Here is a 16,295-nt window from a genome sequence, read left to right as displayed (position 1 = left end):
GAAGATACAGCTGTTAACGGTCAACAGTTTCCACATCTGCTTACACAGATCCCAAACAAATCAGCAGTTATTTGTTTTTCTCCTTATCTGTTGGATGAGCTGAAAACAAGGATCTGGGAACCCTAACATACTAAACAACATCTGCATTATTTTGACTCTACATTAAAACCAATGTTAGATTCACAATGTTGTTGCTTAAACTAGACGAAGAGAGTCTGAACAACCAATTTAATATTGAAGAAAGTTGCTGATTTAAGTAAAAAACATGTTGTGATGCACTGGATCATCTGTTCCATATAAAGTACTTTATGTATAACTTTTTTTTTTTTGTCCTTTTTTTTACTTGAAAGAAAAAGCTAATGGAGCACTTTTATTTAAACTTATATAAACTAATATAATTTATTTTACTGGACAGTATAAAGCTCATTACCATTCATATTTTGTTGTTACTGAAAAGTACAGTAACGTGTTGTTTGTTACCTCAATAAATCTAAGGTCATTCCTATTTTATTTGTGTACATTTTAATCATTAACATTAAAAGCACTTATTTTAAGACTAAAATAACAGTAAAGGGTAAAAAAAATATATTACACTAAATTCCCCAAAATGTAAATGGAAAAAACGGAATTTGGGGAAAAATTAAACGGATTTTATAGGGTCCTACTATTGTCTTTTTAGAGATGATTTATAGCAGAATTGAACTCTGCATTATTCTCCTGTTTGTCACTGTAAAGCTGCTTTGAAACACTCTGCATTGTATAAAGCGCTATAGAAATAAAGGTGACTTGACATTTTAAAAAAAGCACAGAATTAACATTTTGGGGTGAACCATTTCCTTAAGAGTAATTTTAAATAATACATACAATTAAATTAATGCAAAATGAACAAGATGTCTGTAGTTGCATGACAAAAATGCATGACTAATGAATGACTAATCAAGATTTTTGTTATTGTTTAAGAGAACTTAAACTCTTTGACTTTTCTAAAGAATTTAGTTTTTTTTATTATTAGATCTAAAACATCACAGCATGCATAATATTAATATTAATATATATAATATTAAAGAGGAATTATTCATCAATGCATGTGGCTGAATCGTACTGATTAATCAGAACTACAGCCTGTCAGGTCCTACAAGCTGAGTGCATGCTGGGTAAAAAACATGCAGAATGAGAGGGAAACTGCACATGTGGCAAAAGGCCGGCTGTGGGGCCGCTATCATACACCCAGTGGTTTGAGTTTTATTATGGTTAACATTTGAAGAAGGGCGGCACAGCAGACCTGCCTTAAAACTACATACTAACGATGCTTTTGAGACACACCGCCCAAATTATGCATTTCAGGAACAACGGTATGGACGAAAAGTTCAAGACATGTCATGTTCGCTTCCCTTAAATCATCTAAAAGCCCTAAACCAAAAGTTGCACAAAGGTTTCCACCTATAAAACTTTCAGTTCTGTAATAGATCAAACACGGGTGACAAATAAGCCTGCAATTAAGAGATATTTTGAAGTCGTATACGGACCACTTTTATGTTGCTTTTACCTCTGGTCCCTTTCATCATATGAAACTAGATGTTCGTTAAACTACCTTCGTTTGTGTCCCAGAAAGTCATACAGGTTTGGAACAACATGGTGATTATGATGAACTACAGTAAAGACAAACTGAGAGGCTTTTGGTGTTATATAACAGAGAGAAGAATGTGCTATAAATATCAGTGAAATCTGAAATTAGTAACCCGTCTAAAGCCATACTGTCCCAGCGCTCATGCAGGCGTATGAGGGATGAGATTGTGATGCTTTTAATTTAACTGCAGGCCAAACCCTCCTAATTATGCGGCCGGGACAGGCGACGATGCGGCCCACCCAACATTCCTACGAGAGCCTATACTATTCATAGAAAATACTACATTTCTATCTATAACAATCTGCATTTATGTGTCTGCTAGGTGTTTTGACAAAAGTTATATGCATGTAAAAATAGGTCAGACACTATTTAAAAGCGTCACATCATGGAAAAAAAAATCTTTTCAAACTCATTTGATATTGTTGTGAAGAAAAAAGAAAAATGAAACATTTAAAGGCAGAGAAGCTCCTTTGAAAAGAACTTTAACAAAAAGCAATGCAGCAGAAATATACAATAAGATTAGATATTAGATCATAAAGTCAAAGATGTTTTATTAGTGGCTCTCGAAATGGTCTTAAGTTTGTTAATGTGTTTGTTTTTATTGCCATACCAGCGTTTATGGCTGTTTTCAAGGCAACAAAATGGTGATAAGAGTTCAATTAATTTCATGAATCATATCAAACTGTCAGTGTCAATAAATTAAATCAGAACGCAATGAGTTACTCCAAAAAAAATGTTTTCAGAAGTGCGTGCGTGGCATTTTTTTTTTTTGCATTAAAGTGTTTTAGTAGCAATATATGGAGGTAAAGAATGCCGTTTATGGCTATGAATTGTTATATTGGTGCAAATTATTGAAAATGATTAACTACTACAATTCTTCCTTGTGCTCACTTTGTGGGGGAAAAAAAGTGTTGATTTATTTTTACTATTATTTTACATACTTCTAGTCAACATGTAGTCAAAAAGTAAAATATAAAAGAGAGAGAGCGAAATATGCGAAATATTAAAATATTTATTACAATATAAATGATTTCGAGATATATCACCCAGCATTGGGAAATGCATCAAATGTGTTGTCCTGATACAGAGAACAGCTGATGGCCTCATTCTTCCTGCTTCCCGTCTAATGTTCCTGTCGTCTGTCTGAAACCGTGTGAATCCAAACACCCCATTAAGCAACAAACTTCCTGCAAATCATCAAGTAACTTTCCCTATCTGACGTTTCTGTTGGAATATCAGCATCATCCTGCAATCCTCAAACTCAAGACATGCAACACAGTGCTAAACTGAACCGGCCAGATTACAGTCTCATCTGAAGTTCCTCTCACTCATGTTCACGGCGTCTCGGTCTGTCTAACGTCTCCACACGCTGACATTTGACTTCCTCCAGCCAACCAAACAAGGACAAAAGCGGTTTATGTGCTGCGAGGTGTGTGTGTGTGTGTGTGTGCGTGTGTGTGTGTGTGTGTGTGTGTGTGTGTGTGTGTGTGTGTGTGTGTGTGTGTGTGTGTGTGTGTGTGTGTGTGTGTGTGTGAAGGGTGCAAGACAGGAGAATGTATGTGACTTGAATGAGAATGTTAAAAGGATAAGAAATAAACGAGAGCTTGGGTCGGTTTATGAGAGAACCAGTGCCAGACCACAACCAGAATTAAGCTAAATTCAGTCGAGTCGGCGGGAAATCAAAACTATTTTTAAAGCATGTTCCTGGTCTTAATGCAAATTACTTTTTGCTAAGTGCAAAACGTTTGTCTTCGTAACCTTTCATCAAAAATAAAATCAGAGCTTTTTCTTGCTGAATATCCCATGCAAACTAATGTTGTGTTGCTCAGATGTTTCTCATTCATCCCTCAATTGACTAAATGAAGATCTCAGCTGTGTTTCATTTAAATACACTTTGTTTGTTGTATTATTTTCATGTTATCATGGTGAAGCTGATTTGATACGATCTGTATTGTAAAAAGCGCTATATAAATAAAGGTGACTTGACTTAAAGGTCCTTGCACACTGAGTCCGATATTCTCACAGGAAATTTTCAGATGTTTAAAAATAAATACAACCTCACGTTGTGTCAATCACGTTTACACACTTCCTCTGAAACTTTTGTCCATCATAAAATTATTTTTTTGATTTTCTGCGTTTTCCGCATCCGTAGCATATATATAGCATAGCTATAAAAAATGTATTTGAAAAGAGTTTTGAGAGGTGTTTTGACAATTCAGAGCCACCGAATGAGGAAAATTTCGGACTCTGTGTGCAAGGACCTTAAGTATCAACTTTATCCGCAACATCACAGATGGAGAGACACTGCAGGTAAAGTTTATACTTCATTCAAACACAACTGAGATCTACACAAAGTCACCATGAAATCTGCATCAAATCAAACAGTCACAAACACCCGGACATGACAAACTCCGGCAGTGAGATGCTGCAAACACTGGACAGTGATACTGGATCATATAGAGATGGAAAAGAGTTGCTGTATGAAGTGGATAGTGAGCAGAGGCGGCATTGTTATATTTACAATGTTATCTCATATTTCGCTCGTCTATTTATTAACGCATTCTATCTCTATCGCTTTAACCAAAACTATTGTTACAATCACGACCGAAACCATAAACAGCATCCAATCTTCGTTCATCAGCTAAAAAATTAAATTATACTAAAACCGGCAGTAGGTGGCGACAAATCACTGTCTTAACGAGTTAGTCATTGAATCGGCATTGAAAACGGCAGATTCATTCAGGGACAAAGCAGAAGTGAGTCATCGAGTCTTTCGTTAGAATGATTCATTGAAAAAACGTGGATTCATTCAGTAACGAAACTGAAACTCGTTTTATTTTTGTTGGCAAAATAGACAAAAAAACGGATAATATTGTGTCTAAAATGTGTCACCTAATATTGTTTATTGAATTGTTGTACAAGATCAATATAACATTTGCAAACGTGCTGATATTTGGGAAAACAGCACTTTTGCTTGTGTGATTTGCTTATAAATATTAAAATTAAGAACTTATACAGAGACTTTTTTTTTTTTGCACCATATCTTGGTTTTTGGAAGCATTTTTATTTAACTTTTAAGTGAAACAGCAAAGAACAGTGATACTGATAGTGAGTCTTTCCTGTTATTCTGAAAGCGATGAGCACAAAAGGAGAAAAGACAGCAGATCTTTCTGACCGCCTGTGATTTACGCTCAAATAAAGATTTTATAATGCATAGATTAAGACTGACTTTACAAGCATTCTTTACGAGTCCATTTACAGGACACCTAAACTCAGTGTTTCTGTGATGTGAGAGACTGTGTGTGAATGGCATCAGTGTTTGAGTTCACCAATAAAACGAAGGACAACAATAAAATTCAATATCAAGATTACACACGCAAATCCATTACTGAGCTCGTAATGACACTAAAAAGAAAACGAAGAGTATCAGACTACACAAAAAAAGTACAACAATTCAACAGACTCGTCTGTCTTCACTTCCCTCTGATCACATGCCATGATCGACATCCTCATGCAACCGTCTCAAACGAGCAGATCAGAACAGTGGAAACTGAGAAACAGATCAGTAGTGCTGGTTAAAAAGATAAGCATCACTATTATGTTTATATCAAGGGTTAGTGATCAGAACAACCCCCTTTAATATCAATCATCTACAGACATAATCCTCAAATAATGCAGAAAGCATCCAAGTAGATGTCATTAGCAACCTTCATTAATTAGTAACCAACAACCACACAGCAACATGCAAAAAAAAAAAAAAAAAAAAACACATCTTAGCAACGCCCTGGCAACCACCCACAACACTTTAAGAGTGTTACTTTAGAACCAATGTTTAGAAGAATTTAAAATGTAACAAAAAATGTTTTAATCTCCTGGAATCATACATCCAAAAAAAAAGCTTATTGACAATGAAAAGGCAGGGTTATAGTAAACTAATTTAATACCATAAAAAAATATTTTCGTTACTTGAAATAAAATAAATGTTAACTGATATAAAATAAAATATATAAAAACTAGTGCTGTCAAATCGTTTAATCGTGATTAATCGCATCTAACATAAAAGTTTGTGTTTATTTAATATATGAAGTGTATATGTACACATGTATGCACACACACACACATATATTTGTATGTAATGTATGTATATATATATATATATATATATATATATATATATATATATATATATATATTAGTGCTGGGCAAAGATTAATCGCGATTAATCGCATCCAAAATAAAAGTTTTTGTTTGCATAATATATGTGTGTGTACTGTGTATAATTATTTTGTATATATAAATACACACATATGTATGTGCATGTATATATTTAAGATTTTTTTTAAATTTACATTTAAATTATTTATATATAATATAAATTATGTATAAATACATATACAGTATATACATGCAAATATTTCTTAAATAAATACATGCATATGTGTGTATTTATATATACAAAATAATTATACACAGTACACACACATATATTATGCAAACAAAAACTTTTATTTTGGATGCGATTAATCGCGATTAATCTTTGCCCAGCACTAATATATATATATATATATATATATATATATATATATATATATGTGTGTGTGTGTGTGTGTGTAGTTTGTGTATTAAATGTGTATATAATGTGTGTGTGTGTATATATATATATATATATATATATATACACATACAAATATGTGTGTGTGTGTGTGTGTGTGTGTGTGTGTGTGTGTGTGTGTGTGTGTGTGTGTGTGTGTGTGTGTGTGTATATATATACTACATATTAAATAAACAAACTTTTATGTTAGATGCGATTAATCACGATCACGATTAAATGTGTATATAATATATATATATATATATATATATATGTGTGTGTGTGTGTGTGTGTGTGGTTTGTGTATATATTAAATGTGTATATAATGTATTTTCAATTATTTTAACTTGATGCAAGTTACTATAATAACAAAAACTGAAACAAAATGTAATGGAAAAAACTAGACATTTCTTTAGACAAATAATACAAATGACAAGAACGCAACAAAATGACAACCTTTAATAGGCAAACAGAAAATATACCAATAAAACAATTCAAAATATGAAAAAACTATAAATATAAATAATATCTAAATAACACTGCAAGAGGGTCCTGCTGAACATGGACTATGGTGACCATACATTACCACAGTATGTTACTGAGATACATCATCATGGTACTGAAACTAATGCACCACGGTATTTACATTAAAAAAGAAATGGTACTTTTCAGGACTTTCTGCAGGTGGAAGTATTCTGTATTCTTTTAAAAGCTCAATGTAAACACTCCGACCATAACTGTACTTTACCATCAGTAGGTCACGGTACAATAACACCATCCAGAACTAACGTTACATGGATAAACAAAAGGTGAAGATGATGAAGTGTTTTACCTGGAGGAAGCAGAGGTGAAGTCTCCTCCATCCAACAGCCTGATCTTACAGAACAAAACCCCGTTGACAAACGGCACGGATGTCAGCTCCTCCAGAGTGACATGAGTCTGAAACTTAAACTTCTTCTTCTTCACTAGAAACGCCATGAACTCGAGCTCTGAGTGATTCAACTCTCCGAAGAAACCCGATGTTGGACTGACGGCGGTGTGACGGTTTAATCTGGCAGTGGAAACTCTCTCTGTGGGATCATGATGATCATCTGTGGGGGGGGGGGAACACAAATCACAACTAACATGAGAACAGATGAACACTAACATATCAACACATATGTAAACTTCTATCTTATAGTATCATTTAGGGGGAAAAAAAACGTTTCTTTGTCAGGTTTTAGTTCACAGACCCGCGAACAAACAATCGCCTCAGGTTTTTTCTCGTGCGCGCGCGAATAAACGGTCAACCTTTCAAACATTAGAAACATTAACGCCGATCGCGTGAACTCACGTCTTTAGTGTTTCTCTCTGTCCTGTGTCTGTCTCTCTCTCTCTCTCTCTCTCTCTCTCTGTGTGTGTGTGTGTGTGTGTCTTCTGAATCTGTCCCTGCCTGGATCACTGCGTGTTTAGTTTTTCTATAGGGGTAATGATGAAGCACCGCCCCCTCTCTCTCTCGCTCTCTCGCTCTCTCTCTCTCACACACACACTGATTTCTCTCAAGCCAATAACAATTATTAATATTGTCAATATATGTTTAAATATAACTTAAATATTTAAAAATATCTAATAATGGTTGTATTGTTCTCCAAATGTAATTTTGTGTTCATTATAAAATATATAAAATATTAATATATTATCGGTTTATCGTAATATAACAGTCAATAAAACATATATATATATATATATATATATATATATATATATATATATATATACACACACACACATTACTATTTTTAAGGTTGTAAAATAAGTCTCTTCTGCTCAAGGCTGAATTTATATGATCAATAAATACAGGGGAAAAAAGTTATGAAATATTGTGAAATATAAATATTATATCAATTTAAAATAATGGTTTTCTATGTGAATGTATGTTAAAATGTAATTTATATCCTGTGATCATAGCTGGATTTTCAGCATCATTACTTTTTTTAGGATTCATAGAATAATTCTATTTAATCTGTTTTAATAAATGCTGTTCTTTTAAAACTTTTTATTCATAAAAGAATCCTGAAAAAAAGTATCACAGGTTATAAAAAATGTTTCCAATGTTTCCAACATTGATTGATACATTGATATATATATATTCCCCTTCCACTTATACCAAGAAGAACTGAAGAAACTTAATTGCTCCATGTGAATAATATCATAATATGAATCCCTCAGATGCGCATTGTGTCTCCCTCTAGTGGCGGGTAAGTGAACTACATGAAAACTGCAACACAAAAACAGTAATAAGACAAACACTTATCCAAACTGCAGTGTGAAAAATAAAAGGAAATGATATTATATTGTTAGGGATCGATTAAAAGTGAAATTAACAACATATAATTGAAATAAAAACATAACTGTAGATACATACTGCAACATAAAAAAAAAATAATAAGTTAGCTTTAAAAATAAATGGATCAAGAGTTCCTGTAATGTGAGAGACTGTGTGTGAACGGCTGCAGTGTTTGAGTTCACCAATAAAACGAAGGACGACAATAAAATGCAATATCAAGATTACGAAAATCCATTACTGAGCTCATAATGACACTAAAAAAGAACTAAAAGTGTAAAATATACAAAGTAGTATCAATCAGACTACACAAAAAAGTACAACAATTCAAACAAGTCTTCACTTCCCTCTGATCACATGCCATTAAAATATATATATAACAGCATAAGATTTAAAGACATATTTGAGAATGTCCAATAGAATATATATAATTTAATACCTCCAAATTATGTATTTTTTTGTCAAGCAATGACGCCTCTGACTGTACTGGATATATCTAAAGTAAAGCCTGTCAGACATCTGGACTTTTGATCACAGGTCAATAAAGAGGCTTTAGCATCAATAAAACACGAATGAAGACTCACACGTGTGTGGAGAGTTTCTTTATTTAACAAACATAAATAAAAATGTTATTGTCAAAAGCTAAAGAAACAAAATCCTCCACTAAATCTTCCAAGGCCTGTAAAAGGAGCCATTCGATTTCCTACATAAATAAGAGATACTGTGTTTTCTGTACATTTTGGCGTTTGCACTCGATGCATGCAATGCTTGCGTTCAGTTTAGGGTCCGATGAACAAATATAATGTTCACAAAAAAATCAAATCAAGTTTGTTGCAATATATTGGCTTTTTAAGTAACCAAATGTAACAAATAAAACCCACAAGTTGAAGATAAACTGAAAAGAAGATTCACTTCAAGCACAAAAATGCTCTTTTTAAAGTAAAACGTATATGACATTTTAATGGAAGCTTGTTTACGCATCAGAATAAAACATTTTAAAAGATAATTGTGACTTTTTCTCAGAATTGCACGTTTACATCTCACAATTCTGACCTTAATTATTATTATTATGACTTTTTAACACGCAATTGCAACTTTATATCACCCAATTCTGACTTTATATCTCCCAATTCTGACTTTATATCTCCCAATTGCGTGTTGTAAAGTCAGAATTGTGAGATTAAACTCGTAATTGCGAGAAATAAACTCGCAATTATGACTTTTTCTCAGAATTGCATGTTTATATCTGGCAATTCTAACTTTATATCTCCCAATTGCGTGTTGTAAAGTTAGAATAGCGAGATATAAATATGCAATTCTGAGAAAAAGTCATAATTGCGAGTTTATTTCTCGCAATTACGAGTTTAATCTCACAATTCTGACTTTAAAACACCCAATTCTGACTTTATATCTCCCAATTGCATGTTATAAAGTAAGAATTGCCAGATATAAACATGCAATTCTGAGAAAAAGTCAAAATTGCGAGTTTATTTTTTGGCAATTGCGAGTTTAATCTCACAATTCTGACTTTAAATCATGCAATTCTGATGTAAACTCGCAATTGTGATTTTAAAAGAGTCGCAATTACCTTCTTTTTTATTATTATTCTGTGGCATAAAACAAGCTTCCATACATTATAGATTTCAGCCGCTTCTTTAAAATGCACGTTAAAGTCCTAATTTCACCTCATGATATCCCTGAAACGTCCACACACACACACACACACACACATAAACACAAACTCTTTGAGGCACAGTGCTGTACAATAATTTACAGTCTATTCCAGACCAGGAGCGGTCCCTCATCTCTCATGTCTACGGTGCGTCCTCAGGCTTCGTTGGCGGCGCGTTCCCCACTCCGTCTCCTGCGGTCTCTGCTGTGTTTGTGCTGCTGGTGTTCTGGAGGAACTTCCTCAGGTCCTTCAGAGCGGGTCTGAACATCTGAATGAGCGCCAGCAGAGCGGCCTGCGTGCCCTCCAGAGCCTGGGCTTGTCTCTCTTGAGCGCAGGCCTGGGCCTCCTGCGAGCGCCGGATCATCTGGAGCAGGTCGTTCTGGTCCTCCAGGTGCTGGGCGATCTCACGCACGTGCAGGTTCGTGACGCGGTGCTCCTGGAGGAGTCTGGCCGAGTTGAGGGCGATTCGGCTCTTCAGTTCCTGAGGTTTGGCGGAGCATTCGGCCTGTGCCGCCAGCATCTCCACCGGCGCCTCTGCGCTGACCGTCACCGGCGTCTCGGTGGTGCAATACTCCACCATGCCCTCCTCCAGCGTGTGGTACGTCGTCTCGTCCGCTGGGGCGTAATCACACACATCTCAGTCAATGTCAAATCAGAACGGACAACTAGGGGTGTATGTAACAATATATATCGAGTCACAATATATCGCAATACAAAATAAATAAATATTTAAAATAAAAAATTTTTTTTTATTTTTTTTATTAAATACATTTAAAATAAATAACAAATATTTAAATATATAATAATATATATATAACATTATTATATTATTATATTAACATTATATTTAAAATAAATAAATATAAAATAAATAAAACTAAATATTTATTGAGAAAATAAAAAAAAATTAAGTCGTCATGAAATAAAAATTTACCCTTTCTTAGCGCACATTACTACACTTAAGGTAAACTTCCGTTTCATGTCAACCTTAATATTAATAACTGGATCCGGCTATTAACAGGCTGGATCCGGAACTCACTTTTAAACCACACATTGAATATATACTTCGTAAAATTAATTTTGGAACGAGTGTATTATACAGATCTAAAACTCACTTTACATTTAATGTTCGAAAAAGACTTGCTATGCAACTTATATTACCTTTCTTTGATTATGCAGATGTAGTTTATCAGAACGCATCTAAAACTAATCTTTTGCCTCTTACTACCGCTTATAATAAATAGTGTAGATTTGTTATTGGATGTTCATTCTTTACGCACCATTGTATTACAGTACAGGCCAAAAGTTTGGACACATTACTATTTTTAATGTTTTTGAAAGAAGTTTCTTCTGCTCATCAAGCCTGCATTTATTTGATCAAAAATACAGAAAAAAAAGAAGTAATATTGTGATATATTATTACAATTTAAAATAATTGGTTTTCAATTTATTATACTTTAAATGATCATTTATTTCTGTGATGCAAAGCTGAATTTTCAGGATCATTACTCCAGTCTATCACATGATCCTTTACAAATCATTCTAATATGATGATTCATTATCAAAGCTTAATATTTTTTCATAACCTGTGATACTTTTTTAGGATACTTAAAAAAAAAAAAATTAAAAGAAGCAAATGTTTTAAAAATAGAAATCTTTTGTAACAGCAATATCCACTACTGGTCAGTCATTTGGGGTCAGTAATTTTTTTTCTTTCTTTTTTTGAAATAAATCAATACTTTTATTCATCAAGGATGTGTTAAATTGATCAAAAGTGACAGTAAAGAAGATTTATATTATTAGAAAATATTTTTTTATTTTGAATAAATACAGTTCTTTTTAACCTTTTATTCATCAAATATATTAGGCAGCAGAACTGTGTCCAACACTCATAATAAATCAGAATATTAGAATGATTTCTAAAGGATCATGTGATAGACTGGATGTCACATGTGACACTGAAGACTGGAGTAATGATCCTGAAAATTCAGCTTTGCATCACAGAAATAAATTATTTTTTAAAGTATATTCAAATAGAAAACTATTATTTTAAGTTGTAATAATATTTCACAATATCACAGTTTTTTTCTGTATTTTTGATCAAATAAACGCAGCCTTGATAAGCATTAGAGACTTCTTTCAAAAATATAAAAAAAACGTAATGTTTCCAAACTTGTGACCTGTACAGTGTGTGACTTACTCTAATGGTCTCCACTTAATATTAGAAGGCATCTTCACTGGATGCAATTTATTGTCAAATGTGTACATTTTAATTACCTTAATTATTTGAGACAGTATTTGATATTATATTCTTCATCATATAATTTAAGACATTCTTCACCTTATTTTTTTTCTTATCCCTTTAGTTACAAAAAGTTTCTGGGAAGAAAGCATTAGGTGTACGGCTCCTGCAGACTGGAATAATTTACCTTTAAATGTACGATCTTTGACTTCATTTTATATGTTTAAAAATGGTTTGTTTCGTTGTTTTGAACCTTGTTGTAATTGCTTTAGATGATATATCTATGATTATATTAATTAATGCCAGGTAAAAAAAAATATATATAATAATAATAATTTTTGTAGTGGTGTGTTTGTTGTTTTGAATTAGGTGACTGTTGTTTTTGTGTATATTGTTTTGTTTTGTGTTTTGTTATGTTATTTAACTTTAGTGTATTAGGACCCCCTTGAAAACGAGAGGATGCATCTCAAGAGGCTTTTCCTAAACAATCAAATTTGTTACAAAAACAGAAAATTGTCTGAGATGAAGATTGTGTGTAAAACTAAAGCCACACCTTCAAGAGTTTTTATCTCGCACGCTCCTGCCGCCGCTGGTTGAATGCCTGTGAAAAGACAATCACATTTATACAGCGTCCAAATGCATTTGTAAAAGTGAAAACTCAAAATGTGAATATATATTCAACATATCAATACATTTTAATATATGTATAACATTTTATTACTAAAATCATGGTGAAAAAACGAACAAAATTTTGACAGAATATTATACTACATTCAGAATATATATATATATCTGAATTTTCAGGATCATTACTTCAGTCTTCAGTGTCACATGTGACATCCAGTCAATCACATGATCCTTTAGAAATCATTCTAATATTCTGATTTATTATGAGTGTTGGACACAGTTCTGCTGCCTAATATATTTGATGAATAAAAGGTTAAAAAGAACTGCATTTATTCAAAATAAAAAAAATATTTTCTAATAATATAAATCTTCTTTACTATCACTTTTTTATCAATTTAACACATCCTTGCTGAATAAAAGTATTGATTTATTTCAAAAAAAGAAAGAAAATTACTGACTCCAAATGACTGACCAGTAGTGGATATTGTTGTTACAAAAGATTTCTATTTTTTTTAAATGTGCTTCTTTTTTTAAATTTAAAAAAAAAAAATTATTCATCAAAGTATCCTAAAAAAGTATCACAGGTTATGAAAAAATATTAAGCAGCAGAACTGTTTCCAACTTTGATAATGAATCATCATATTAGAATGATTTCTAAAGGATCATGTGATAGACTGGAGTAATGATGCTGAAAATTCAGCTTTGCATCACAGAAATAAATCATAATTTATTTTAAAGTATAATTAATTGAAAACTAATTATTTAAAATTGTAATAATATATCACAATATTACTTTTTTCTGTATTTTTGATCTAATAAATGCAGGCTTGATGAGCAGAAGAAACTTCTTTCAAAAACATTAAAAATAGTAATGTGTCCAAACTTTTGGCCTGTACTGTATATATATGTGTGTGTGTGTGTGTGTGTGTGTGTGTGTGTGTGTGTGTGTGTGTGTGTGTGTGTGTGTGTGTGTGTGTGTGTGTGTGTGTGTGTGTGTGTGTGTGTGTGTGTGTGTGTGTGTGTGTGTGTGTGTGTGTGTGTGTGTGTGTGTGTGTGTGTGTGTGTGTGTGTGTGTGTGTGTGTGTGTGTGTGTGTGTGTGTGTGTGTGTGTGTGTGTGTGTGTGTGTGTGTGTGTGTGTGTGTGTGTGTGTGTGTGTGTGTGTGTGTGTGTGTGTGTGTGTGTGTGTGTGTGTGTGTGTGTGTGTGTGTGTGTGTGTGTGTGTGTGTGTGTGTGTGTGTGTGTGTGTGTGTGTGTGTGTGTGTGTGTGTGTGTGTGTGTGTGTGTGTGTGTGTGTGTGTGTGTGTGTGTGTGTGTGTGTGTGTGTGTGTGTGTGTGTGTGTGTGTGTGTGTGTGTGTGTGTGTTAAATTTTGATTTTCAATCCACTATTGTTTTATATAGATCTTAATTAGATCTCATTTATATATTAAAATAACCTTTCAGGGGGAAAAAACGAATACAAAATCATTGCTTAATGTACTGTGAATGATCAAGTGGGGAAGTATCTATAGCTCACATCTATTTTTACCTGTAGTTCATGGCTTAAAGTGTTTTTACCAGGGTGAGAATAAGGGAAGTAAAGTAAGTAAGTGGCTGTTTGCGATTCTACGCAATGAAAGTTTATATACAAATATATACAAATATATATATGAATATATATATATATATATATATATATATATATATATATATATATATATATATATATATATATATATATACACACACACACACATATATATATATACATATATATACATATTTACATTATTTACATTTTAACATTATATGTTAAATTCTTATGTTTAATCCACTATTGTGTTATATAGAATTTTATATTGTTCTATTGTCTATAATGCAATGACATCAGAAGTAACTGTATGTACAGAAAAATGTATTACTTAGTAATGAGTAACACCCAAGACTGCAAATGAGTCCATATTTAATTAGATAGATCTTAATTAAAATATGAATACAAAACAAATTGTCTTTATGTACTGTGAATGATTGATCAAGTGGGGAAGTATCTATAGCTCAAATCTATTTTTACCTAAAGTTCATGGCCTTTTTACCAGGGAGAGAATAAGGGAAGTAAAGTAAGTAAGTGGCTGTTTGCGATTCTACGCACTGGTAACGCTAGTGTCTTACTCTGCGTGAGCGTTACGGTGGCCGAGGAGCTGATGGGCACCGCGATCTCGGCCGCCGGGAGGCTGATGATGGTCGCTTCTCCCAGTAGATTACAGATTCGCTGCTGCATGGAGGTCAGGATCACGGGCACGGAGGTGCAGTCGCCCGTACCCTCCATGGCCGCCCGTGCTTGGGCCACTTTTCTCCGCACCTCCGTCTTGAGATCGGACCATTTCTTCTTGACCTCGGCGAGCTCGCGCTGGCAGGTGCTGACGGCGTTCACGCGTTTCAGAATCTCCACCCACGCGTTGTTCTTAGCGATGTGCGTGACGCCCGCGTTAAAGTGGTTCACCAAAACGTGTTTTTGCTTTTCCATCTCCTCCACGATGATCTCCACCTCCCTTTCGGAGAAATTCGTTTTTCTCCTTTTGGCCTGAGATGCCATAATGTTTTTAAATTGGACGCAGGGGGGGGGGGTTATAAAATTGCGTAGAATACGCAAAAATAGTAAGTTTTTCTCCCGGACACAATTGCGCAGCGTAATGGCTTCTTGAATCGACTTCTCCTCCAACAACAACGTATGCGGCCCCAAATGGCTGAAGTTCCGCCCCTTCGTCGCTTCTTACAATTCCCATTGGTTTAGAATCGCCAGTGACGATGACGATCTTTCTTTCCATTTGTGGAAACTGTGATCAATCAGACCTTACGCTTGCGTGGCCAGACTTGCGTCCCGGCCAGAAGAGGGAGCTATTTAATAACATACGTGTATTGTGTGTATGCATGTGTATATATATATTACAGAATAAAATGTAGCATGTGTGACTCAGTTTAGGAGTGTTATGAGAAAACAGTGTTCTGATTTTTAGCAATATAACATTGTAAAACAGGGTATATGAGAGCATGGCTAAAAAAAAATTAAGTTGATGACTTATTATTTTACGCTGCTTCTTTAATGCTGAATAACCAAACAAGCAGTTTCACATAATTGAACAGAATTGGGAAGCCTAATTCCTGGGATTCAGAGACTTTTGTGTCCCCAGTATGATCTTACTGCCTTTAAATGTTGAACAATATCAATTTTAGTCAT

The 16,295-nt window shown here is 33.8% G+C and overlaps 2 protein-coding genes across 2 annotated transcripts in view; both read right to left on the bottom strand.

The window, feature by feature from the left end:
* The window catches only part of eeig1a (estrogen-induced osteoclastogenesis regulator 1a), a 32,279-nt gene extending 24,602 nt beyond the window's left edge, over positions 1–7,677 (bottom strand). The window contains exons 1-2 of the mRNA XM_082187882.1: positions 7,552–7,677; positions 7,051–7,309 (exon numbers count right to left, since the gene is read on the bottom strand). Of these exons, the coding sequence (XP_082044008.1) occupies positions 7,051–7,196 (146 nt within the window). The 5' untranslated portion in view covers positions 7,197–7,309; positions 7,552–7,677. The remainder of the gene's footprint in view (positions 1–7,050; positions 7,310–7,551) is intronic.
* Positions 7,678–9,127: 1,450 nt separating this feature from the next.
* Positions 9,128–15,932, bottom strand: naif1 (nuclear apoptosis inducing factor 1). Its single transcript, XM_082187900.1, has 3 exons — positions 15,230–15,932; positions 13,009–13,056; positions 9,128–10,828 (listed from the first exon to the last, which is right to left on the bottom strand). Exons 1-3 carry the CDS (start codon positions 15,651–15,653, stop codon positions 10,356–10,358), a joined length of 945 nt encoding a protein of 314 aa, XP_082044026.1. The 5' UTR covers positions 15,654–15,932; the 3' UTR covers positions 9,128–10,355.
* Positions 15,933–16,295: the final 363 nt, after the last annotated feature.

The sequence above is a fragment of the Leuciscus leuciscus genome (assembly GCF_965113295.1).
Source record: "Leuciscus leuciscus genome assembly, chromosome: 13".
Taxonomy (NCBI): domain Eukaryota; kingdom Metazoa; phylum Chordata; class Actinopteri; order Cypriniformes; family Leuciscidae; genus Leuciscus; species Leuciscus leuciscus.
The sequence above is the reverse complement of the archived record's forward strand: the minus strand, read 5'-3'. Positions and strand labels throughout refer to the sequence as shown.